General features: G+C 36.5%; 1 protein-coding gene across 5 annotated transcripts in view; it reads left to right on the top strand.

The window, feature by feature from the left end:
- Positions 1-27,095, top strand: part of Arhgap24 (Rho GTPase activating protein 24) — a 486,377-nt gene that overhangs the window by 404,868 nt on the left and 54,414 nt on the right. For 4 of the 5 annotated variants that reach the window (XM_048784717.1, XM_048784718.1, XM_015499205.2 and 1 more), the window contains 2 exons: positions 3,740-3,862; positions 24,555-24,762. In XM_048784717.1, coding sequence (XP_048640674.1) covers positions 3,740-3,862; positions 24,555-24,762 — 331 coding nt within the window. Of the gene's footprint in view, positions 1-3,739; positions 3,863-11,368; positions 12,317-24,554; positions 24,763-27,095 lie in introns of those variants that run through there. The other variant, XM_015499204.2, reaches the window with a different exon arrangement.

Here is a 27,095-nt window from a genome sequence, read left to right as displayed (position 1 = left end):
GGGAGGGGGGAGGGTGGAGGATGGGAAAGGCAGCGGAGCACAACAGACACTAGTATGGCAATTTGTAAATCAATGGATGTGTAACTGATGTGATTCTGCAATCTGTGTATGGGGTGAAGGTGGGAGTTCATAACCCACTTGAATCAAAGTGTGGAATATGATATGTCAAGAAATTTGTAATGTTTTGAACAACCCACAATAAAAAATTTAAAAAACAAAAAAAAAAACAAAAAAAACTGCATAGATATTTATGGTAAAGCAAAACTGAAGAATGGAGAATGTGTGCTGGCTTATATAACATGCTATAATCCATACCCACCTATTTTATCTGTGGATACTATATGGATTGAAGATGACTAAAACTCCAATTATGGAGCTCAATGCTGTTTTTTTTAAAATTTCAACTCTTGAAATATTTTTAATTCTAAGATAGCTAAATAGAACATTGAGTCCCATAAAGAGCCAACTTGACCTACATGGTTCAAAGTTCTGAGTTTACTCATTTATCAAATCATATATTTGATAAGTTGTTTTTGGAGCCCTTTTTAAATCCAAGGCTCAGTATTAGGCTTTGGAACATAGGTATTATGCAACAGATGCCAACTTCAGTTAGAAATCACCTATTTTTAGTACAGATCATCTGGCTTATATCTGTCCAGTAGTTCCACTTTATTCCTGGTGGGCATGTTATGTTAGGTACAGTAAGAGATTAACAACAAAAACAGAAAATTTATAACCATATGTTGTAGTAACAGTTGTTTAAAATGTATAAATTGTTCTCTTCTGGAATTTTCCTTTTAATATTTTAAGACCTCATTTAAAAACCTCAGAAAACCTCAGAAAGTGAAAGTATGGGTATGGGGGGACTACTGTATAAATCTATATAATAGTTTTGATTACATTGTTAGTTATGAATCTGTATTTCCACCAAGACTTGTAGAAAAATCTCTTTTTCTTGTAATACACTGAGGAATCAAGATTTATATCCATGGGTGAAATTCACAGATGGGATTTTATATCTGTGATTGGCAGTCTAAATGAGATTCAGGGTCAGACACACAACACCGTTGGCAGAGATAAAGAATCAAATGAAAAGTCAGGGAATAATGGCCAGTTGTGCTTATCATTCTCTTTTCCTCTGCTTTCAGGCAGAAATGCCAGCTCTAGAGGCTGTCACTCATTCTCATTACTAGAGCTGTTTCTGCCTGGGCTGGGAGTGACACAGCAGGATATTGCTGTCTGAATTGCTAAGCATCCTCCAGGCAAAGACAATAATTAAAATATTCTGATTTCAAAATGGTAATTGTTCTTGCTCAGAACTGTGGTGTAAGTGAATGAGAATACAGAATAGATTCTTAGTTCTTACTGTGCCATGCCAAATGAAGCATCTTTTTATGTCGCCATTTAGTTATTTCTGCCACTTACATGTCAGACAGCCATGCATATGCATATTAATATGTAGTCTATTTACATACATGGAAGTATATAATTCTAATGTGTATGTTATGTGTATATGTATCAAAGAACGATTTTTTTAAAAAATTTCTTGTTATTATTGACTGATTATTTCCAAACATTTATTAGGTATAATAGCTCTGAGGTAATTTTTAATGTAATGTGTCTCTTTTGCATGGAAAAATGGGAGAAAAGCAAAAAAAGATGCAATTAATATTTATAGAATAGAATTTCTATTTTAGACTTACATGGTGCTAGTATTTATACATACTTTATTCTGTTCAATTCTCACAAAAACTGACTATGTAGGGATTATTACTTCTAAAGTATTTTTAAGACATTGAGTTTTCAGAAGTTATGTAATTCCCCAGAGGTCATTTAGTACAAGATAGAACTGCAGATGCTGGATTTGCTGATTCTTGTCTATGATTTTTCAGATTCAAGTTGCTTAAAATGATGATTGAGATATAAGAAGATCATTGTTTCCCTAATAGTGAGATTTTCTCTCTGATGTGAGAAGGCTAGTCTTGTTTATTTAAGAGATTTGTCAACATTAGGAAACCTATTTACTGTGGTTCCTTTGGAATCTTTCCCTGCTCCCATCTATTTGTATTAAAATGTAAAATATCAACTCTAGTGCACAACTAGTTGGCTGCAATTCCGTAACTTTATACCTCTTTTACAATTTATATTAGTGCTAAAATAACAGTACTTCTCAACCCAGGGAAACAAGTGGACATATCCCTACAGAATTCAGGTCACATACTCTTGCTATATACATTTTGCTTTCAGAGTTATTCGGGAATTAGGTTAGGTGTGAAAGGGTAGGGAACAGGGGTATCTACTGTCAATTTGTGCCCCCAAGCTCCTCCCTCCATGGTATTCAAATCCACTTACAAACAAACACTATCTTAACCAAACAAAATACTTGAATATGAATTAATCCAACCCAAGGCTGCAAGTTTAAAACTCTTAGTGAAAATTAAATGTCAACAGCTATTTAAGCATCTGAGAAATCAATATGATATTAACATTATCAGAATTTAGCTAGTTACTGTTCCATTTCTTTAATCATTCTATTTGTGGTACAACACTATTTTCAGAGAGTGAAGCAGTGCCATCACTGATATTTGTTTTCAGCAACAATCCTTTCATATAAAACAAGGTTATAAGGACAATCATGCCTCAAGACCACTTTCAAGATCAGATGTGATTGTCCCTGTTTTATAAAGGAGAAGTCTAGGTTACCATTCAATACACAATAAGAGATTTCTAAGAAATTAAATTCCAAGCTTTGGTAGTCTAGCACTTCAAATTTGATATTAGATATTTTGGGGGTTTTAAATACATGGATTATTTGGGGAAAAATAAGAGAAACCAAGGACATGTACAGGGAGGCACTGCTAGGAAGTTCCAAAAACTCACTCTCAAGTGCGAGTGCCATCAGAGTGTTGAGTTGGCCTTCGTGGCTGGCCAGCCATGTGTCTTCTTTCTCTTCTTTGTTTCTTTGCCCTCCTGAATGTGTGACCTGGGGGAATGAGGTTTTCATATAGAAGGGAGGCATGCGGAGCCTGGCATATAATCCCAAGTGATTGGGAGGCTGAGGCAGGAGGATTGCGAATCCAAAGCCAGCCTTAGCAAAGCAAGGCACTAAGCAACTCAGTGAGACCCTGTCTCTAAATAAAATACAAAATAGCGTTGGGGATGTGGCTCAGGGGTTGAGTGCCCCTTAGCTCAAACCTGGTACTCCCCTCACCCCACCTCACCCCTGCAAAAAAAGAAGGGAGGTGTGGGGGAGGAGCTCTGGGTCTCTCTGAGTCTCTCATACTCAACCATGACGTCCTAATGGCCTGGCCATGTGTTCAATGAATTCTGCAGTGTGCAGCCCCTGATGCAAACGAAAATCCAAGCTCTGGGGACCACTATTCCATCTTCTCCCTCTTTCATTATGTCTCTACAGTTCCTCCCTATTCAGCAGCTGTGTGAATAGATTGGATTATGAGTTAATTCAGGCCTATGGGTTGTTGCTAGGACAAAAAAACCCAGGCTTTGTTTAGGAAATGACATTTGTTCTCTAGCTTTCTTCTGGAAACATTAGAGCCTTTCCTTTTTAAGCCGTTTTCTTCCCTCATTTGGAAACTATGGTAAATATTTTCAAGTCACTGGGTAGGACCTAGTGCTGACTGCATTAGGCACAGTCTGTGTTTCAGGGACTCCCTAGGAGGCTAATGATGAGGAATCTTTGGATGAATATTTAACTGAATGTGCTCATGTGTTTTTACAGGAGGTGATCGGGATCGGATGACAGCAAATCATGAGAGCTACCTCCTCATGGCGAGCACCCAGAATGATATGGAAGACTGGGTGAAGTCCATCCGCCGAGTCATATGGGGACCTTTTGGAGGAGGTGAGCATATTTTAAAGTCATAGAAAATCAGAAAGTTAGACCCAACTCATTCTTTCCTTTCCTCTGGCTAATGTTACAATCAGCTCCTAAATTCAGATGGGTGAATGTTAAAATAAGTAGTAAATTATTTAACCTGATTGTCAGACACATATATATTAACTCTTACAGTTTTAATTCAGGTCACATATCATTCATAACCAACTTCTTCCCTGAATACGTTGAATTTTAAAAATGAATGAAAAAGTTTTTTCTTTTCTTGGTTTTGAATTTTTCCATTTTACTAATGGTAAACAGTAATGGGAAACATATGATAAATGTACATTAGTTAAGAACATCTAGATATCAAGCAAAATTTGACTGATATCTTTGGAAAAAATCCCAATTCCCAGATGCTCAATAACATCAAAACAGAATGCCAAATCTTTTGATGAAAATCTGATGAGTGTTGGAGTTTCAAAAAAAAATTCTTTGAATTAGATAGATATGTGTAGATTTATGGTAAGTTTTTTTTAAAAAATCTTAATACACTGTAGAGAATGCATAATATAAAGAATAAGCTAAAAGTTACTATGAATAGAACAAAATGGAGGAAGAAAAGATAAAAGATATGATTTTGATCTAGTGAGAAATATAAACTAGAATGATATAAACCAAAATTATTGAAATAAAAATTTCAATAAATAGAACCAAAAAATGATACAAAAATATCTACAATAACATGTATTTTCAAGAATGTAAAGCCTAATTCTTTTGTTAATATTGTTAAAAATAGTTTTAAATGAAATTCACATTTAAGAAAGCAATTATAATTCCCATATTTACTTTATAGTCTCTTGTGTACTGTTAGCACCTGAAATCACAAAGTGAATTTTCCCCTAAACATATAACTGATGCTTCTTAAGCTGAGTCAGCATTTTATTTTAGAATAATTTTTAAACCTCAGTTGAAGAAGTTGAAATAGCAAGTAGTGGGCTATGGGTGTAGCTCAGTGGTAGAGTGCATTCTTAGTGTATGCTAGGTCATGGATTTGATTCCAGCTCCACCAAGAAAGCAAACAAAACAGGGAGACTAAAACAGAAAGATTCATTGAAGACATTAATTGAAGACTAGATTAATGATACGATTCCTAAATTTGTCTACTTTTTAGTAGTGTCTTCTGTTAGGAAAGTGGAAGTTTCCTAAGCAGAGTGATCATTCATTCCAGCTTGCCTGGTAACAGTCTGGTTTACAGATTTCAGACCAGGCTAATTATGCACAGTGTTAGCTTTCACTGGCTTAGTGTCCTAACTTGTATGACGATTTATGTAGCCACCCCATTCATAACCTAAAATGGCAAGTGACCATGTCAAACACTGGAAAAGACTCACAGGCTGAGCCCCCAGCCCAATGTTGTAGCAGAGGATTCCTCATGGCATAAGTAAGAGACATGAACACAACTGGTATAAATTTGCTAGCACCTCCAGGGTTAGAAATTTGTGGGGGCCATGAGGATGTATCTTTTTAAGTTCCTATTATTTTTAAAGAACCTCTTGTCCCCTCTGTCATCAGATTTCTGGGGCTCTTAAGTTCAGGAGGAACCTTAATATCTGCTGAAGGAACATTTTTATTGAGGAATTATTCCCATCAAGTATATTATTTTCAAGAGAAATGAATGAGATCCTCTTAGTTTCTCCAAAATCAGTGGCCATAGGTGGTACCATTCAGCCCAGAATTCTCAGAAATAATCCCAGTAAGACTGAGGTGAGAGCTATCTATGAATCTTTAATTCTTTGTACCTGGAAGTGATATTCTAGTAGTCAGTGAACTTATATATTTTATCCTATGGAATAATGTACTTCAGGGGGTTATTTTTAAGAGATGTATTTTAGCACAGAGCACTCATAATAGAAACAATACTCCAAAGAATAAATCTTCCCTGGCTATCTTTGTTTAATTGAAGAGTGTTAGAAGATTGCAAGGCAAGCTTTTAAGGTACTCATTTAATTTGCAAGAAATCTTTTGTGATTCCTCTGAGTATAGGATTTTTAAAAAATTAATACATGATTCAACACCAACAGAATTTCAACTCTGATATATTGCAAACTATCACCCATTGTCTTAGTTTTAAATGTTCATATTAATATTAATTAGTTCTGTGCTCATTGATTAAAATTTAAAGATATAAGTTTGAGTTTTAAACAAAAAATTTATGTGACTAAAAATTTTTATGTTATATGAGATTCTACTTAATGTTTCATGAAACATGTTAGAATATTTTGAAACCAGTGTTTTTATTTCTTTTCTTCTGTCCCACATTTTGTGGGTCACACTGTGAGTAACAGAACCAGAAAGAAAACCCATGTCTTCCCCTGCTTTAAAGCACACTAGTGTGATCTATTTTGTGTGTGTGTGTATTTTTGTGGGTAGCAAAAACCCCACAATTGCAGGTCCCTGGCTTAGGGGTAGTATATTCTTCAGTATATGAAAAATGAAAGTTTTTAAAAGTAGGGTCATTAATAAGTAAGAGACATGAACACATATTTAAGTCTTTCAAATATGCATGAATTGACAACATCAAGAAAATAGAAAAAAATAAAAGGGAGAAAGCATCCACATGTTCGTGCATGGAAGAATGGATAAACAAAATGTGTTACAGACATGTTCAGCAAAGTAGATACTGAAGTCAATGATGGGCCACATATACGATGGCGGTCCTATAAGAGGATATCAACTTAGTGACATCACAGCCATCTTAGTTTAAGTCCACTCTATGATGGTTGCCTGACAAAATTGCCTAGCAACACATTTCTCAGTACATATGTCCACTGTGAAGCAATACATGACTGCACATTCAGAGAATGGATTATTACTCATCATAAAAGAAGTGAATCACAAGTACATGCTACAACAAGAATGAGTCTTGAAAACATTATGCTAAGTTAAAGAAGTCAGTCACAAATGACCATTGATTATATGATTTCTTTCATGTGAAAGTATAGAACGGAAAATAGAGTCATGGTTGCTTAGGGATCAGATGGTAAGCTAGGTTGGAGGGGAGTGATAGCCAAAATATATTCGGTTTCTTGTTGAAAAGGTGAAAATGTTCTAGAATTGACTGTGGTGATGGTTGCACATATTCTGTGAAAATACTAAAAAATCTATTGAATCACATATTTTAAATGATTTTGTGGTATGTGAACCGTATCTCAACAAAACTATTAAAAGTATTTGAATTGCCTTACTTGCCTTTCAAAAGAGAACATATTTTGCTCCCTGTCTTAATTAAAGACTCAGACATTTTTGTCCTAAATAAAGATTTCTTGGCTTCCACTCTCCTTCCCGCCTCTCAAACTATGGTGGTCATTGTTCTGATGGCATCCGTAAAGACATATGGAAGAAAAGGTGACACATCACCCTTGGGTACATTGTAAATGTTTCTGTTATAGCACTGGCATTTTACTGTGGCAGTTTCATAATTTGTGTCTTTGAAAAATTAAAATTTTTTATGAGGTGCTTAGGCTTTTCTTCGTCTAGTTTGCAGATACATGCAAAATATTCTCTGACATAACAGTAATGAACATCTGATTAAAATATAGGAAACATATGTTGAAGGGCACCAAGGTTGGTTTCATAGGTTGGCTATTGTGGACTGAGCTGCTATAAACACTGATATGGCTGTCTCACTGTAATATGCTGATTTTAAGTCCTTTGGGTATAAACCAAGGAGTGGGATAGCTGGATCAAATGGTGGTTCCATTCCAAGCTATCTGAGGAATCTCCATTTCTAGAGTGGTTGTACCAGTTTGCAGTCCCACCAGCAATGTATGAGTGTACCTTTTCCCTCACATCATTGTCAACTTTTATTGTTATTTGTATTCTTGATAATTGCCATTCTGACTGAAGTGAGATGAAATCTCAGTGTAATTTCCTGAGGACCTTGCCTAGCACTTCATTCTTGTAGAAATGTAAAACTGTGTAGTAAAAATCACAAAATACAGGATTTTATGATAGGCCTTATCTTTTTTAAAAAAAATTTTATATTACATCAGAATGCATTACAATTCATATTACACATAGAGAGCACATCTCTTCATATCTCTGGTTATATACAAAGTATATTCACACCATTCATGTCTTCATAGATGTACTTAGGGAAATGATGTCCATCTCATTCCACCATCTTTTTTACACCCCTTACCCTCTCCATTCCTCTCCCTCTTCTTTGCCATATCTAGAGTTCCTCTAATCTTCACATGCTTCCCCTCCCAACCTCAGTATGAATCAGCCTCCTTATATCAGAGAAAACATTCCGCATTTGTTTTTTGGGGGATTGGCTAACTTCACTTAGCATTATATTCTCCAACTCCATTCATTTACCTGCAAATGCCATGATTTTATTCTCTTTTAATGCTGAGTAATGTTCCATTTTATATATATANATCTCCCCTCTATTTTCATCGGATATTTATATATATATATATATATATATATATATATATATATTGGAACATTACTCATTACTTTGGTGTGTGTGTATGTGTATATATATATATCAAAGTTTCCCTATCCATTCGTCTACTGATGGACATCTAGGTCGGTTCCACAGTTTAGCTATTGTGAATTGTGCTGCAATAAACATTGATGTGGCTGTTGTCCCTGTAGTATGAAGTTTCTCAGTTCTTTGGGTATAGACCGAGGAGTTGGATAACTGGGTCAAATGATGGTTCCATTCCAAGTTTTCCAAAGAATCTCCATACTGCTTTCCATATTGCCTGCACCATTTTGCAGTCCCACTAGCAATGTATGAGTGTGCCTTTTCCCCCACATCCTTGCCAACACTTATTGTTGTTTGTATTCTTAATAGCTGCCTTTCTAACTAGAGTGAGATGGAATCCTACTTTTGATTTGCATTTCTCTAATAGCTAGAGATGTTGAACATTTCTTCATGTATTTGTTGATTGATTGTATATCATCTTCTGAGAGTATCTGTTCGTTCCTTGGCCCATTTATTAATTGGGTTATTTGTTATTTTGGTGCTTAGCTTTTTGAGTTCTGTATATACCCTAGAGATTAGTGCTGTATCTGATGTGCAAGTGGAAAAAAATTTGCTTCCAAGCTGTAGGCTCTCTATTCACCTCACTGATTATTTCTTTTGCTGAGAAGAAGATTTTTAGTTTGAATCCATCCCATTTATTAATTCTTGATTTTAATTCTTGCACTATAGGAGTCTCATTAAGGAATTAGGGGCTTAATCTGATATGATGGAGATTGGAGCCTACTTTTTCTTCTATTAGATGCAGGGTCATTGTTTTAACCTAGGTCTTTGATCCACTTTGAATTGAATTTGGGGCATGGTAAGAGAAATTGTGCTTAATTTCATTTTGTTGCATATGTATTTCCAGTTTTCCCAGCACCCTTTGTTGAAGAGGCTATGTTTTCTCCAATATATGTTTTTGGCGCCATTGTCTGATATAAGATAACTGTAATTATGTGAGTTAGTCTCTGTGTCCTCTATTCTGTGCCATTGGTCTACCAGTCTATTTTGGTGCCAACCATGCTGTTTTTGTTACTATTGCTCTGTAATGTAATTTAAGGTCTGGTATAGTGATGCCACCTGCTTTACTCTTCTTGCTAAGGATTGCTTTAGCTATTTTAGGTCTCTTATTTTTTCATATGAATTTCATGACTGCTTTTTCTATTTCTATGAGGAATGTCTTTGGAATTTTGATTGGAATTGCATTACATCTGTAGAGTGCTTTTGGTAGTATGGTCATTTTGATAATATTAATTCTGATAGGTCTTTTTTTTTCTTCAAGTATAACAAATTTATAATAAACATTCAGATGTGGGAGGAGAATTAATGGAAATGTGGAAAGTAGACATTTCCTCTTAATTCCTTAGCCTAATAACTGAATCTAGATACCTCAACTTTGTGCTATCTGCTGAAAACCACTATAAACAGTTGTTTCCCTGTTAACAATGCTAAGAAGCCTGTGGGGTCTGCTCAAAAGTAAATCTAAATATTAGGATGTCGAAACATTTATTTAGCTTTGGGAACATTGATTAGTATTTGTTGTTGTTGTTATTATTGTTGTTGTTATTTGTTCATTTGTATACTGGGTTTCTTTCCAATTGTTTTTGAGGCAGTGTTCTTGGATGTGCTTAGCCCAAGATCAGAGGAGTGTGGAAATCCACTAATTGCTCATTAAAGCTTAATGTTTAGACTTACTTTAGCTACTCACAAAATTAGTTTTCTTTTGTATATTTCTGTCTCAGTATGTAAAGAATTGAGTTAAAGTTCTGGCTATAAAGTAAAATTATTCTTTTAATATTCTTTTAATAACTTCCATGATGCATAATCAGTGTATGTGGAGGCAGGGCTTAGTTCAGTGGCAGTGTGGACTTGCTCAGACACAGGCCTGCTGTGTGATCTTAGAAATCTGGTTTTACTTCTCTTGCCTTTGGTTTCCAATCAAATTTTAGTTTAGTAATTCCAATCAAAATTTAGTTTAGTAACATAAGAACACTGGAAAAAATTGTATTACCATTCCAGTTCCAAAATCTTGTGGTGAGAAGTGTTCTCTTCATACCAATACACAGGTGCCTGGGTTTTCCTCTGGGTTCAGATACTCTGGGTGAACACTGTATCTGCTTCAGTGGTACCAAGTTACACTTATTGGACCTGCTAAATGACAGTCTCACCCACCTGGGTTACGAGTAAGAGCAGTGATGTGATTAATGAGAGTTACTTGTTAGCACCCCTCAGTTTTGAGAAGCTCTGATTGAATGCCTGGGCAGGAGAAAAGAGGCCTTGGGGGTCATTTGGGGTTAAAGCACTAACATTCCAAATCTGCTTATGGAACAACCAGGTGGATGAATGATTAACCCAACAAGTCAATTATTCAGTGAGTAGGACTGAAAGGATTGGTGGATGTGGGGGTTGGGTAGAGAGGCTGTATGCAGGAACATGGGGGAAGGTTGAAATTTGAATTGATTTTCAAACCATAACCAGAGAAATTTATATTTGTGTATTAGTATACACACATACATAAGTTGACTTATTTTGTGGTTATACCTACAGACTCTTAGCTAGTGGGTTTAATTTTATTTTATAGACACTGATATACATAGACATGTATGTAATATGTGTGTTTTAAGGATATCCACCTTAAATTAGCACTCACACTTGCAAATTGATTTAACCGTACAATATCTGAGAAGATGTCAATCTTGTGCAGGAAAAAAAAAAATAAATGTAGAACAGAGGGAGCGAAAGGTTTACCCCTAGGGAAAGTTTGGTGCTCTGTGATTTCTGGAAGGTTGAACCAGCCAGCTTTGGAGCTGCTGCACAAGACAGGAGCCCAGCCAAGAGGTCAATGCAAAGTCAAAAGAGGAGGAAAGGGGTGCGATTCAATTTGCATTGCAGTGTGGCAGCCTCCCTCCTCCCCTCATGTTGTGACTGCACCTGCTACATGTGACCAGCGGGCACTGAAGGCAGCAGCAGCCACATCTGTGACAAGGCAGCCGCAGCACTGCCAGTGCCCGCCCAGCTCTCATTGAGAAAAGGGGAGACAGAGCTGGAGGAGGGGGAGGAGAAGCTCCCTGCAAAGCCTCCGCCTCCCTGCACAGCCAGGAGCCTCCTGGAATGGGCACTGGACTGTTCTGACATGGTGATTCCCTGGGGAGCTGGAAGACAGAAGGGAAAAAGGAGCAGCCTGCAGAGAGCACCAGAGGATGAGGGGTGCTATAAAAGGAACAGGGGAGTTCTGTGCGAGGGATATTTCATGCACTGAAATGCTTTTTGAAGAAGGTACCATGATTTTCCTCCCTCTGTGCTCAGATGAAAGGAGCCAACAAGGACTGTCCTGAAGTATTCCTGAGGGGCCTTTTTTGTCATTGTTCCTCTTTCCCCTTGCACAGGGCTATTTGCTGACCTTTCCAGAGGAATCTCAGTCCAGCTGAGAAGACAGTTCTTAATAAAACAAAACAAAACACAACACTCCCTGCTGTTTGGATGGGGGTATACTTTGCTGCATTTCTTTGCCTGTGACATTTTGGAATGTCTGCAGATATTGAAAAAAAAACTATCATTAAAACTCCCTGGATTAGGCAAAAGAAAAGGAAGGCTTTTTTGTTTGTTTTTTTGTTTTGTTTTCTGTTGTTGTTGTTTTTTGCCAAAAAGGAGTAAGGGCAAGTTGGTAACTTATTCTTAACCCAGGACCTGGATGATCAAAACCTTGGGAGTTCTAGGAATCAGCACTTCAAACCTAACAAACAAACATGAGAAGGAGTGGCTGTGAGTTTCCATACAGAGGCAGGTTTTAAAGAAGCCTGAACGGGTCTCAGAACTTGGGGCCTGTATGATGCCTGAAGACCGAAATTCTGGGGTGCGCCCCTCAGGTGCCTTAGCATCGACTCCGTTCATCCCTAAAGCCACATACAGAAGAATCAAACGGTGTTTTAGTTTTCGGAAAGGTAGGTAGATGATATGCTAATGTTCTTTTCATAAATAAACATATATTCTCTCATGCTGTAAATCCGTTTATGCTCAGATAAAATGGGATTTGTGAAAGCAAGAGCCTAGAACTGTATGCGAGTGATTTGGGTGTTTCCTATACTTACTTTTCAAGGCTCATATTGATCTGTTTATTACTGTCTGCGAGTGGGCAGGGTAGGTGTGGCTTAAAGAACGGTGGTCCTATAAGGATCACGTTGAATGACAGGGGACTAAACAAGCTGGACTGACTGTCCTGAAAGGAGGGGCCAGAGCTCTCCTGGGCCCTTCTCAGACCCAAAACAAGCAGCCATTCTGACCTCTTGAGACAAGTCCCTTGTAAATCCCTGTTCTGTGCCCCACAACTTTAGATTTGGTTCTAGCTGCCTGTGTTTGCCTCGTCTCTCCTGCTGAGATGATTTTGATAATCAAATTATCTGTGGTAACCCCTTTTCAGGGGGTTTCCAACTGTATGGATTAATATTGGCTAGAAATAAGAATCACCTTGCCTTTCCAAATGCCTCATAAGATGACGTTGGTAAAGTGCAAAGATATGAGCTGTCAAGAGCAGGGTGGGCCAGCGTAACAACTAATGATCAATCAAAGAAACTGAGACATTTCAAAATTGACTGAGTTTGAGAGAGTTAAAAGGTGCAGCAAAAGTACAAGGAAATGTTTTCAGGAAAGGTTTTTATATAAAAATATTTTAAAACTTTCTTTTGCCTTAAAATGAGCTGTTTAAATAGAAACCAAGTAATTAGAATCTTAATGTGAAGCTTAGTGAACCAATAATTTATTCAGGAGCTGAGTTGAATGACGTTCTCCCTTTTTTCTTTGATCTACCACCTTTTAGTTAATCTTCCTTACCTAGGAGCCAACAAGAAGATAAGGCAGCAAAATAAGAAAAGTCAAATATATAAAATATAGTGGAAACTTTTATTAATGAGACCCTGATACCTTCTGAACATTTCTCTTTAAGTAGTTAAGATCTGGCTATGACCATGTCATATGTTAGCAGCAAGGAATTCAGGAATCACATTTCTCTGACATCCACACAGAAAATTAAATGAGATACAGAGTTTTTATTTTATATTTTATCAAGTTTTAGGAATTTCATGGATACTATCAGACTGTGTCATTGATAGAGAATTTGACAATGACAGAGATTGAAAAGACTCAAGGACTAATTGCTTGAAGGACATTTCTCTTTTCATCTCTTTCCCATATATCTTAGCAGTAGCGTGAGAAGTTTGGGAATTCTGAATTAACTTTGAAGGACAAAGTAAGGCATTTTTTACCTTTTTCACCTTCCCTCCTTCAGTGTACAGCAGGTCTGCAGGAATCCCTGTTCCCTTCTCCTCTTCCTATTTTCCTTAAATTCCAGTGCCTGCATCCCCATGGGCTGGCACAGGGCAACAGGCACAGGAAAGAGCTGTCATCTATCATCTCCCGGGGACTATTTTTAAAGTTTTTCCTTTCTCGGTAGTCTTAGTAGTTTGGGGAATGTTCGGCATTCGAGTCAGGGATTAAGAGGTGCTTCCTTTACCAATCTGTACTCTGCTTTCTGTCAGAACCACAAAAAAAGAGGCGATGCAGGGAGCCTTCAACCTCTGTCTGGTGCCTTGGCTGCAGCTGTGACTGCTGTTCTGCAGTGGAGCTTGGGGAGGAAGGTGCCCATCTGCTGCTCTCCCTGTATGGCTGCCATGCGGTTTCTGTGCTGCACTCATACGTCATGGTGGCAGAGCATGAAACACGGGCGGTTTACATTTCATCTTCATTGAAGGTTTGATGCTAAAAAGAATGAACTTCCCTCTTGTTCCTGGGTTCCCACACCATGTCATCCTTAAGAAGAGTGTGTCTTTTGTGTTATATTAAAACCTCTGGGTGCTCAAGTGTTCAGAGAAGTCGACCTGGGTTTCTGCACTCCTCTTGCATCTGCTTAAGTCGTTTCGAGCAAAGCAGGAAAGAGAGTGTGTGAAGCTAGGAAAAGTGCCCAGAGGGGAAAAATTTTGATGTAGCTGTTAGCTGTTTTTCCTGATATGTATGTATGTGTGTGTGTGTGTATATATATAATTTTTTTTCAGTCAAGGATAAGCTCATGGAAGAGGCAATTCCACATTTCTACTAGCTTTAGAAATGCCCTCAGAATGGTGGGTGGAGTTGGGTAAAGTTTCCAGAGCCCTCCCTGGTCACAGCAGAGCTGTCATGCTGTGCAAGCTGAAATTCACTTCTCAGAGTACCTTTCTCCCCAGACCTTTGCTGTCCTTTATTGCCCTTTTCATCTCTCTTTCTTTGTTCTGATACTAATTAAGGTCACTAAAAATGCTTTCCCAGTGGTTTTCAAACCCTAGTAGCCAAGAAACATCTATTAGGCAGGAAACTGGGGATTATGGTAATTTGAATTTATGTTCTGGGGAGAGGAAAATTGTGATGTGTTTTTTACCCCATTGGACATGAAACTCTAAATTTTTATTACCTCTTTAAGACTGATATCAGGAGAAAACTCTATGCTCTGGTTACCTGGGAACATATATAACACTGTGAGTCTTGGATACTTAGGTTCAACCATAATAGGCTAGAATGACTGATTGTTATGATCCTGGAAAAACTAGAGTAAATTTCTAAACTGACTTTATCTTATTGTTTTCCCATGAGTTGCCCCTTTCTTGGAGATAAGTCATCAATTACCCGGGGGCTTTTCATTCACTATGGTCACCAAATGCTCACGCATCACTCCTTTATCCTACCTTACATTCTGTGAGCCCCATTTCTATTTTCTTTGCCTTAGTTCTCTCTGCCTTGATTGTTTCATGCATGCAACTTTAATCTGAGCCGTGACTATTCAAGATAGCATTCATCCTCACGTCTAATCTACCACCAGTATTCTTGGCAAATTATTTCAATGCACAGTCCATTTTATAAAGCATTGCTCAATTTGTAGTCCTAAAACATGTTGTCAAGCAACAATCCACAGCTCAAAAAGTTTTTATGAACCCCAAATGCCCAAAAGAAGAAATTCTATTTTGCCTAACAATCAATACCTGCTAACCCAATTCCAACTATTACCTAGAGTATGAATCCACTATTTCCCCAGACTGACCTACTTTTTTTTCCCTACGCACGTCTTGCACCACCTCTTTATCTGTTGGCTGTCCCCTCTGCTTTCTCCTCCTTTGTGCATCCAAATTTTACCCTTTGTTCAACATTTGCTTTCACTTCTTCCTCAAGACATTTCTGTTTATCAATAATGTTCCTTACTCTCCAGCCATTATGTGTCATATAGGCTGCCTTTTTGCCATTGTATCCTTTTAGCCACCTCACATGGCTATACATACACTCACACACGTGCGCGTGCACACACACACACACTTGTTTCTTTCCTCCCAAAGTGAAGTATAACAATAGATCTATTCCATCAGGCATTCAAGATTGATAGCAAACACCTGATGTACAGTATTACTATCTATCTTTTCCTGCTAAGCCATAGGTACTAATGAATTAAAATAGAAGCTTCATAGTGGTGGTCAATAAGGCCAACATTCTCTTTAATATTTATTGTAGGTTGTTTGTGCTATAATTGTATTTATGGAAATTGATTTGTCCAACAAAATGCTACTGTCCAAATTCATATAATTTTAAACCATGTTGTTAACAATTAGCTCATTTGTATATCAAAGTTTTGTTGAACTTCTACCAAATGATGCTGGGGCTAAAAAGATAAACAAAACAGGTTGCCACAAATCTATGAATTTACAGACTTGTTGAGGATAAAGAAACATAAGCAAGTAATTAGTTAGCTTGGGAAAAAGACTATACCAAATTTTGTATGACATGCTAGGTGTCCATGAACAAAAGACTGACCATAGGCTTATCTGGAAAGGTAGTGATTCACCTGAAGAACATGAAATTGGATTTTCTCCTATATGATCATGAAAGCATGCTCAGCATGCCTATGAAAACATGTCTGAATTGAACCAAGACATCAGAGTGAAACAAAGAAGACATTAGAATCATATGTACCTAGATTTCATAATCCAGATCTGCTTCTTTGGAGATGTGCGGCAGGTCACCTAGCAGCCTTGAATCTATGTTTCTGGTTGTAGAAGAGAGGCCCTTGGCTTGGTAGGTTAAATGATGTCTCTAATTGCTCCACTAGCCTCAAACCTAGGCCACTAGGTCACTATGTTCATCTTATAACACTTTTCTTCATTTTTCCAGGTCTTTCCTTTTTTCCTTTTTCCCCCCGATTCTGCTTATGAAAAGAGTCAAAGTTCTACCAACCATTTCCCTAGTTATAGACTCTTTCCTCCTTGAATTAAATCTTTTCTACTTACAGAAGTTTTTTTGGCCACATAGAAAACTGTTAACAGACTAAAGTGAGGTTTAACTGGTTTTATTTTTTATTTTCTATACTAAAAAGGATGTCTTATTTTGACTTGTGCATTTTCCAAGGGAGAATGTTCTTTGAAAATTCTTACAGTCCTGGTGAAACCAATATTTATCCTGCTGGCAGAGCTGTGGTCAGTAGAAGGAAAAGCAAAGTGAATTCCCACTATGGCCAACGTGTAATCTGTAGACAAGAAGGGACAGAAAAATTCATAATTATCAATAGCAGGGAATTTGAGCAATAACCAAGAAGTTTTTAATTTCTGGCTTTTCCTCAGTAAACCCAGGACTCTTTTAGTTTTTGTTTTTTACAGAAATTAACATTGGAACCAAAGAACTATTAAAGAGTTTAATTTTATAATAGAATTATTCACTTATTTTCTAAAGTTGGGGAAATGAAAGTGTTTTGTTTTTGGGCATTCATTGTTCCACAAATATCTGCAGAGCACTTGTGCCTCATCCATCTTTATATTAATTCCAGGGATATGAACCAGAGGCCTTCCCTATGGTAAATAGAGTATAGGATGATTATCCATAACATGAGAATACAAAATCTAATTCTACACCATGTAAACTTTGTTTCATATACAGAATTACTGAAAAGATTGCATAACATTATTCTCAGGCTATGACTATAAAATGTAAATGGAATATGGGTGAATTTGGTGCTTAGACTTGGGTACCATTGCCAAGATATCACATTATATATATATANTATATATATATATATATATATATATATATATATGCAAATCCTCTAAAATCTTCCAAAATCTGAAATCTAAAACACTTCTGGTTCCAAACATTTCAGATAAGGGATCCTCCACCTGTATAAGTCCTGGAGTCCTTTAGACCTTGGAGCAACCCCAGTTCAGGCCTGTGTCTGTGGTACTTTGGGAAATTTACCGAAACTTCTCTGAAGTTCATAGGATAGACTTAGAGTATATAGTTGTTTTTCAATATTATTTATAATAATCGTGATAAATATATAAATAATAATTATTTTATTAAAATAATTGTAGAAGAGTAATCCTCATTTTTTATACCAGGGATTGGATTCATGGGCATTTAAATATTGAGCCACATTCCCAGCCCCATTTTGTATTTGTACCTCACTTTTGCTGAGGCTGGCTTTGAATTTGCAATCCTCCTACCTCAGCCTCCCAAGCTACTAGGATTACAGGCATGTGCCAATATGCCCGGCAAGTAATCCTCTTTTGAAGATCGAAGGACTAGTCCAGTACAGATGGGCATCTAAATAAATAATTACAAAACAGTGTGTTAAGAAATCAAAGAATAAATATGTGAGGCTGAGCTGGGGATGGAGGGATTGTCAGTAAGGACTTGACACCAGGAGATGTTGTAAGTTGGAGCTAGCAGGATGAGGTTTCCTAGTCTGATTCATGAAGGCAGGAGCTACCTACACCAACAGGACATTAAGACATAATCTGCTCTATTTAGAAAACAACAAATAGTTCAGTATAGTTTGAGAACCTGTTGTTTGTGAGGATACAGCAAAAATGAGAGTGGATATGGCACAGTACTTGGCATACAACAGGTGCTACCTAAACATTTCTTGATTTAATGGCCAAAATCAGATTATGGCAACTTTATCTCATGAAAAAGAGTTTGGTTGCAAAGATAGGCCAGTGTGGCAGCATTTTTCTGGGTTGAGATATCTGTTCTTCAAAAACTCATATAAAAAATATCATCTAATCACTTAGGCAGCAGCCAGGAGTTCGTAGGTAACTGTTACGATTTAGATCTGGAGTCCCCAAAACTCACATGTGAGGCAATGCAAGAAGATTTAGAAGGGATATGATTGGGTTATTGCCTTAACCGAATCAGTGAATTGATCCCTGATGGGAGGCAGGTGAGGTGTGGCTGGAGGAAGTGGTCCACTGGGGGCATGGCTCTTGGGTATATATTTTGTATCTAGAGAGTGGAGAGAGTCTCTCTCTCTCTCTCTCTCTCTCTCTCTCTCTCTCTCTTTCTCTCTTTCTCTCTTTCTCTCTGATTTCTGATCACCCTGTGAGCTGCTTCCTTCTGCCACACTCTTCTGGCATGATGTTCTGTCTCACCTCGGACCCTGAAGAATGAAACTGAGAACTCTGAAACCATAAGTCCTCAAATGAAGTTTTCCTCCCCTAAAATTGTTCTGATCAGATCTTTTGGTCACAGTGGTGAAAAGCTGACTAACACAGTATGGTTATATAAATGGCATGAAAGGAAGAAGAATCTAGGTTGACTCTCAGATGGCAATGCAATGATGTGTGTGGACAGTTGGTACCAATAACCAACATTAAGACTTCAGGAATTAGAAAAGATTTTAAAGAATAAATGACTTGGCTTGTTTTAAAACATTGATGTATGAGAATGTTTTGATTATGTCCTTTTTGAAATGTTTAATGTACATTTAGAAATCTAATGTTAGAAATTATAACAATAGCCCAAATTAAGATACAAATCTGGGAACAATTTATATGCTGTGAGATTCAATGAGTTCAGGAGAGAAATTGTACAGGTGAAGTGAAAATAAGGCTGGGGAGAGAATTTAGGTGATCCTTAAACTAGGAAAAGGTGTTAGGTCTCATCATTAAGCAAGAGACTGGGATCTTCTAAGAAGCAAGAACTATGTAAATAGGAAGTGTCAGAAATAAGAGTGAGATTGAGAGTTTTAGGGGAAGTGAGGCATAAAGTAATAAAAAACACAAACATGGTTGTCAGTGATATGGCCATTAGGAAGTTGTTGGTGATGGTCAGAAAATGCCACTTAGTGGAATGACAGAATCAGTCAAATAATAATAGATTACAAATGGATAGAAAATGGTGACACGGAGCCAGAGTTATGCTTAACTAGGAATCAAGGAGCAAAGAGTATTGTTATGTACCTACAGGGCATGGAGTGTCCAAGAACATTTGGCTTTGTATTTGTTTATTTATTTTTAGAAAGGATGGAATTTGGATATATTAATCTGATCACACTCTCTAACCTGACAGGCTGCCCCAAGCTATTGGGTGCATGAATCATATGTTAAGAAGAAGTCTCACAGATCCTGAAGATGTTAGGAATTTGTCTCACACACTCCAGATGAAAGAGCTTCCCACATGTATAATAAATTCACCTGGGTGATTTACTTTTTCAGTCCAGCAAAAAGTCACTTCCTGGCTGATGTTTTATGGCACCATGTGCTTTTAGGGGAAGTATGCATGCCATACCTTTGTCACCCAGAAATTCCAGGGACAGTACTGTCAGGGAGTGTGAAACCTCACCAGGAAGATAGATGGGCATAATTTGATTGTTTGCATGACCAACACCACAGGGAATAATTTTGCTAATAATCTACTGATCAATGTGTCCTTTCCCCATGCTGCTAGTTAGGGATAGCATAGGACCTTTGGGCTCTTCTGTTCATTTTAAAATTTGAAATTTCACTGCTCCTTCAAATAAAATTTTAAATAGAGTGTTTTTAAAATCATTTTTCTCCATTAATAACTTTCCTCACAAAGGATATTCTTATGGAGGAGGTTGACCCATACCTACCACTGCCAGCCAGACACTCTGGGCACATTCTATTTGCAAGGCCTCAGAATTGGGAGTACACACCTCTTAAAAGTCCTTACTAATTTTTTGCAAGACCAATCCTACAGAAGAAAGCTATAATTTTCCATGGGAATTTCTAAACATATGTGCAAAATCTCTACATGTTTTACCTTTCTTATATACTATTGCTAAACAGGCATCAGCTTTACATAAGTAAATTGTTCCCTTGGGCAGCATGCTCACAGAAGTGCCACAGATTTTTTCCTTCTCCATTTTTTTCTTCTGATCTTTCCCACAATTCACATTTTCTCAGCATAGTGAGGGGAGGGGCTGAGATCAGAAAGTTAGAAAGTGGCAGGTTTCTTCCTCCATCACTGTCTTCAGCCATTATGCTGTTATGTAACTACAGTGTGATTCTGAAATCCCACCACCATGAGCAAATCTTGGCCCCTCCAGTTACTAGCTGTGTGTTTCCTAGTTCAAGCTCCTTGGATATGAAATTATAGTAAAGGTACTGTGAACTCATGGGATGCTGTGAATTTTACCTGAGAGAAATGCAGGTGAACTCCTGGTGGCATTCCTGGCATAACTAGGTAGAGCTTAACTATTCTCATTTTTAAAAGAATAAGAAAGGTAACTATTTTACCCATTTTAAGAATTTACTAATATTATAAATTACTAGAAAGTGACAGTTATAATTGAAAAAAGGACTTCAAAATATACTAGATAGCTATAATAATCAATACAGCATGGTATTGGGATAAAACAGACACCAAAGTTCAATAGAGAGCCTAGGAATCATTCCTCACGTCTATAGCCAACTGATTTTTGATGCTAAGAACTTGCGTTGGAGAAAGGACAATCTTTTAAATAAAGAGGACTGGGAAAATTGGATATCTGTATGCAAAAGGATGAAACTAGACCGTATCTTTTATCAGCTACAAAAATGAAATTAAATTAGTTTGAAGACTTAAATGTGAGGCCCAAAATTATCAAACTTCAAGAAAAAAACATGGGGGAAACATTTTAGGGCAGTGGAATAGGCAAGAATTTTTTTGGATAAGACCTCAAAAGCACAAGATCCACAATGCAAAATAGATAAATGGGATTACATCAAGCTAAAATGTTCCTGCACAGCAAAGGGAATTAGAGTGAAGAGACAGCCTATAGAATATAGAAGAAAATACTTGCAAATTTGCAATTTGACTATATATTTGAAAAGATATTAATATCTAGAATATATAAGGAACCCCGATAACTCAATAGAAAAAAAATCTGATTAAAAATTTGGCAATAGACACAAATGGACATTTCTAAGGAGAAGACATACAAATTACCAACATGTATGTGATAAAATGCTTTACATCACTAGTCATCTGGAAAATGCAAATCAAAACCACAGTGAGACACTACACTTCAGTAAGAATGGCTATCATCAAAAAGACAAAAGATAACAAGAGGACATGGAGAAAAGGGAAACCCTTGTACACTGGCAGTGGGAATGTAAATTAGTACAGCCATTATGGAAAACAATAAGTAGGTGCCTCAAAAAATAAAAAATCAAATTACCACATAATCCCCCATTCCCTCTGCTGGTATATATATATATACTCAGAGGAAATGAAATCAGTTTGCTGAGGAGACATCTGTACTTCCATGTTTACTGCAGCATTGTAAACAATAGCCAAGAAATGGAAATAAACTAAGCATACATGGACCAATGAATGGATAAAGAAAATGTAGTAAATATATACCACAGAATACTTCTTAGCAATAAAAAGAATGAAATCCTTTCCTTGACAACATGCATTAAAGTCGAGATTGTTATGTTAAATGAAATAAGCAGGACACAGATAAACAAGTACCCCGTGATCACACAAGTGGAATCTAAAGGAGTTGATCTCATGGAAGTTGAGAATAGAATGGTTTATACCAGAAGGATGAAGAGAGGTTAATCAATACCTGCAATGTTACAGTTAGCTAGGAGCAAGAAGTTCAGGTGTGCTGTTGTACGGTAGGATGACTATAGTAAGCGTAATGTACAGTAAATTTCGAAAATCTAAAATAAAGGACTTTCAATGTTTTCACTATAAGTAAGTGAAAAATGTTGAAGGAAATAGATACATTTAATCTTATTTAAGCCTTAACACAATGTGTACTTGCTTTGAGTCCTCACAAGGTACCCCACAAATATGTATAGTTTTTAACATATCAATTAAAGGTTGAATAAAAATATATGTATCCAAGTGATGATTCCAAACCCTGGAGAGAAAACATGCCCTAATTCCTGGTCCTCCTAAAGTTCTTGTTTATACCTCTTTATCTCATACTTGCCATGCTTTTTGTAGAAGTTGTTATTACCACCCAGAATTTGTTACCTTTCTTTTGATAACTATATCTTGATTTCTCTTCAAGTTATACTTTTCCCACTCTTAGCTCATTAAGAACAAAAAACAGGGCTGGGCGCAGTGCCACATGCCTGTAATCCCAATGGCACTAGAGGCTGAGGAAGAAGGATCACAAGTTCAAAGCCAGCCTCAGCCTCTCAAAATAAAAAATAAAATGGACTGAGGATGTGGCTCAGTGGTTTAGCACCCCTGGGTTCAATCTTCAGTACTAAGGAAGGAAGGAAGGAAAGAAAGAAAGACAGGAAACAGGAGATATTGGCAATTCTGGCTTTCTTTTCCCCAAGTAAAATAAGCTTCCTAAAGGTACCTTGAGACTTCTTGGCAGCACCATTCCTTAACGTCACCTCACTGTAGGAGAAGTAAGAGAAGTTATTTATTTTTCTACCTTCTAAAGTAGAGATGCCAAAAGAAAATAGGAGTGAGGCTGTTGAGTTACTGAATAGTGTTTGATATGCCATTATCAGGGAACTGCTTATTCTAAAGTCTACAGATTAAGCTAAATAAAGCTTTTACCTTGTCTAATCTTTGCTTTCCTTAAAAAAAAAATGTCCTTTACAAAACAAAATCTGTTTTGTATGTGCTTGAATAATTAGGTCACTCAACCTTGCTTCCTAAAAGAAATACATATGACTTCCTATAGTACTAGATTGATACTAGGTATAGAATCATTTTGTTTGTTGTTATTGTATTTATCTAGGCTAAGAACATTCCCTTTGGTGGCAAGTCTTTATTGCTTAGACTATGATGGTTTGGCATTCCTGAATCCATAAATAAATTATTTTATAGGTGGAGAGGCAAAGTATCTCTAGCTGTTATAAATCCTTAACCTAATGACTGTTAAATAATTTCCCAAACATTTTGGAGGATTCCAAATTTCAACACATAGCATTTATTTTTCTCCGCTTTTTATGAAACTTTTTAGATCATTAAAACTATTTAATGATATTCATTTCATCAGGAAAAGTTGAAGTAACACATTTGCCTCCATCTCACCTTTTCTCATAAGTTGAACATCTTTGCAAAGTTACTGCCTAATATTAATATATTTTAAAAGCATTGTCTCTTTATCAATGGGATACCAAGGGTAGAATATTCAGGCTGTTCAGTCCCAGGGTTGTACACCAAGGAATGCCTTGTTTGTAGATATTTTAAAGTCAGCAATGAAACTAAAAGTCTGCCTGCTCTTTATTACTGCAATGTACTGGCAATTCCAGACAAGGTAAATGATAACATACCCTCTGCGAGAGCAAACCACCATGACTCCACCTCACCACTTTTAGTATTCACCACTTCATAACTTAATTATCACCTTCCAAATAAATTAATAGCTTAATGTTGTAAGGAGCAAACATTGTCTGGAATATTTTATATGGCAGAACATTCCGTTTTTCTTTTTCTAGTGTTATCACTTTAATTACAGTCATGGCATTACAACTTGATTAAAAACAAAAAGAGAAAAGAGAAATGAACAGTGTTTGAACTACAAATTCAAATTAAGCATACAGACAAAACTGTAACCAAAATCAAATTTGACTATTCAAAAAATTTCTCCATTTAGCTTTTAAATCCCTTCCTCAAAGAAAAAGAAACCCTGAAATTCAAATTACATATATTATAGTTTTTACTTCAACGTGAATATCCTGAACTTAGTATTTCTTTGTTGGTTTTGAGCTACAGATGGAGTACAGCAGAAAGGAGCAGCATTAGGAAAAGCATTTCCATTTGAAGAATTAAACATGAATTTGGTTGTATAATGTGAAATACAATGTCCAGTGCTCACTAGCATGCTACTCTATTTTTTCTGGATATTGAATTCTAAAAGAAAATAAAATATGAGGAGATAAATTACTCAAATTCACTGTGATTCCTTATTTTTTCCAGGTATTTTTGGACAGAAACTAGAAGACACTGTCCGCTATGAGAAGAGATATGGGAACCGTCTGGCTCCAATGCTGGTGGAGCAGTGCGTGGACTTTATCCGACAAAGGGGGCTGAAAGAAGAGGGTCTCTTTCGCCTGCCAGGCCAAGCTAATCTTGTCAAGGAGCTCCAGGATGCCTTCGATTGTGGAGAGAAGCCATCTTTTGACAGGTACGTGTCAAGGTTGTACGAACCGTCCTTCGTTGAGAAATTAGGCTTACCTGAAAGGATGCATGCACTAAGCTATAGCATAACTTTAATTGGTGTGGTAAGAATTTAAAAGATGAATTATTCGGTCACACAGTTTGGATTGCTTATTATTAAGTTACAAAGTAAAAAAATGTGCCACTTTAGATGTCTTTCTCTTCCATACTTTTTTTCTACCCTCTTAAAACATTATTATTTGTTCTTTTCCTTTGGTCCTAAAACTAAATGAAACATTTCCACTTGAAAAAGTGAGCTTGTGAAACAGGACTCCTCTCTTGTTTGGTGTTTTCATTTATTTCTTTCAGGTAAGGGATGTTAAAAGAACTGATAAGTAGAGATTAGGTTGTTGGCAATGTAACTAAAAATAATTATTTTTAATAAAGGTATAAACAGATGTTTTAAAATAAATGTGTTAATCTAGTATAGATTAAGAAGGAAACTAGGAGAAGTATAGCATTGTGAAACTCCAAAAATAATGGAAATTCCAAAAAAAGAAAATAAAAAGCATCCCTAACTCCAAAAGTTAACAATCACTTTAAATATTTTATGATTTACCTCCTTCTCTTTCCTTTTAAAATTTTAGTAGGAAAAAAAGATTTTTAACTGACATTATTAAACATTATATAGCAGAATTTTTCCATATTAAAAGTTTTAAATGCCCTTTAATTCTAATATATTTTTACTTAACATTTTATCAGTAGCAACTTACATAAGCCTCTTTTTCTAAAATCAAATATTTTACTCTACAGGTATATTATTTATAACCACTTCAATATTAATGGACATTTACTTGTGACTTTTTTCATTATTATAAATATTATTGTAGGAGATATACATTCACATAAGTATTTTCAATTTTTACGTTGTTTGCTTAGGAGAGATTCTCAGTTTAGCATTTTGTGGATAGGAATAATCTTTATACTCAAAAGTTAGAAATTGCCTACTGTTACAATCCATTCAGGCTGCTCTAATAAAATGCCATAAACAGAGTGACTTATAAATACCAGAAATTCATTTCTTACAGTTGTGGAGGCTAGAATGTTCAGACATACCAGCAAATGATATGTCTGCTGAGGGCCTCCTGTCTGCCCCATAAATGACACTTTCTCTCTAAATCTTCAGATGGTAGAAGGGATAAGGTAGCTCTGTGGAGTCTCTTGGATAATGGCACTAGTACCATTCATGAAGGCTCTACCATCAAGATTAAATCACCTAGAAATTCCCAGTTCCTAATATCATCAGGATGATGATAAGGTTCCAACACATGCATTTATATGGAAGAAATGTTCAGACCACAGCACCACACTAAATATTATTTATCTTAAAAAGTGTAGAATTAGGATGTGAATAGATACAGCTCAACAGTATAGATAAGCAAGAAGGTATTTGAAAACATGAGATGAAGGAAGCATCACTGAAAGTGTAGAATCTCCCTAATAAGCCAAGAAATGTTCATTAAATATTTAATACCCTTTTACTGGTTTCATTAACAAAGTTCTAAATAATGACAATACTTGGTGCTGACAAGATACATATACCTGAGGTAGACACCTGGATGGTGAGAATCCAAATTTGTTTTATTTTTCTAAAATACTTTGATAATTTAAAGACCTTTTAAGCAGGAAATTCCATTCCTAGAAAAGAGTAAGATATATGAAAGAAAACTTGAGTGCGAAATTGTTTATGACAATTTTGATATTAGCAAAAATTGACCACCCATTTATTGTCGCCCAAAGTGAGTACGGTTAATTCATTAATGGTGCATTTATATAATAAAATATTACATACTTGAAGTTTTAGAAAAAAATGCAAATTAAATGATGTGTTAGGTTTTCATTACTATGACAAAATTCTGGAGGAAACCAACCTAAAAAGAGGAAAAGTTTATTTTGGTTCACAGTTTTGCAGGTTTCAATCCATCATCAGTTGGCCTATTATTTTATGGCTCATGGTAAAGCAGCACATTATGGTGGGGGGAATGGTGACAGAGAAAAGTCACTCACTTCCTGGAAGGGCCACAAAAGAGAAGAAAGAGGAGGGGACTGTAGTTCCACTATCCCCATCAAAGATATGCCTGCATGACTGGAAGACCATGCCATAGGCCCCACCTTTTAGAGTTTCCAACCCTCCCAGGAGAGCTAAGCTGATATAACTAAGGCTTTAACACACAAGCCTTTGGGAAACATTTAAAATCCAAATTATAGCCTGCAATGATAAACTAAAAAATAAGACAAGATCAGTAATTGGTTAAAATACCTTATCTTTCAAGAAAAACATTAGAGATTGCTTTTTAAAAT

This window comes from Marmota marmota, unplaced genomic scaffold (assembly GCF_001458135.2).
Source record: "Marmota marmota marmota unplaced genomic scaffold, marMar, whole genome shotgun sequence".
Classification (NCBI taxonomy): domain Eukaryota; kingdom Metazoa; phylum Chordata; class Mammalia; order Rodentia; family Sciuridae; genus Marmota; species Marmota marmota.
The sequence above is the reverse complement of the archived record's forward strand: the minus strand, read 5'-3'. Positions and strand labels throughout refer to the sequence as shown.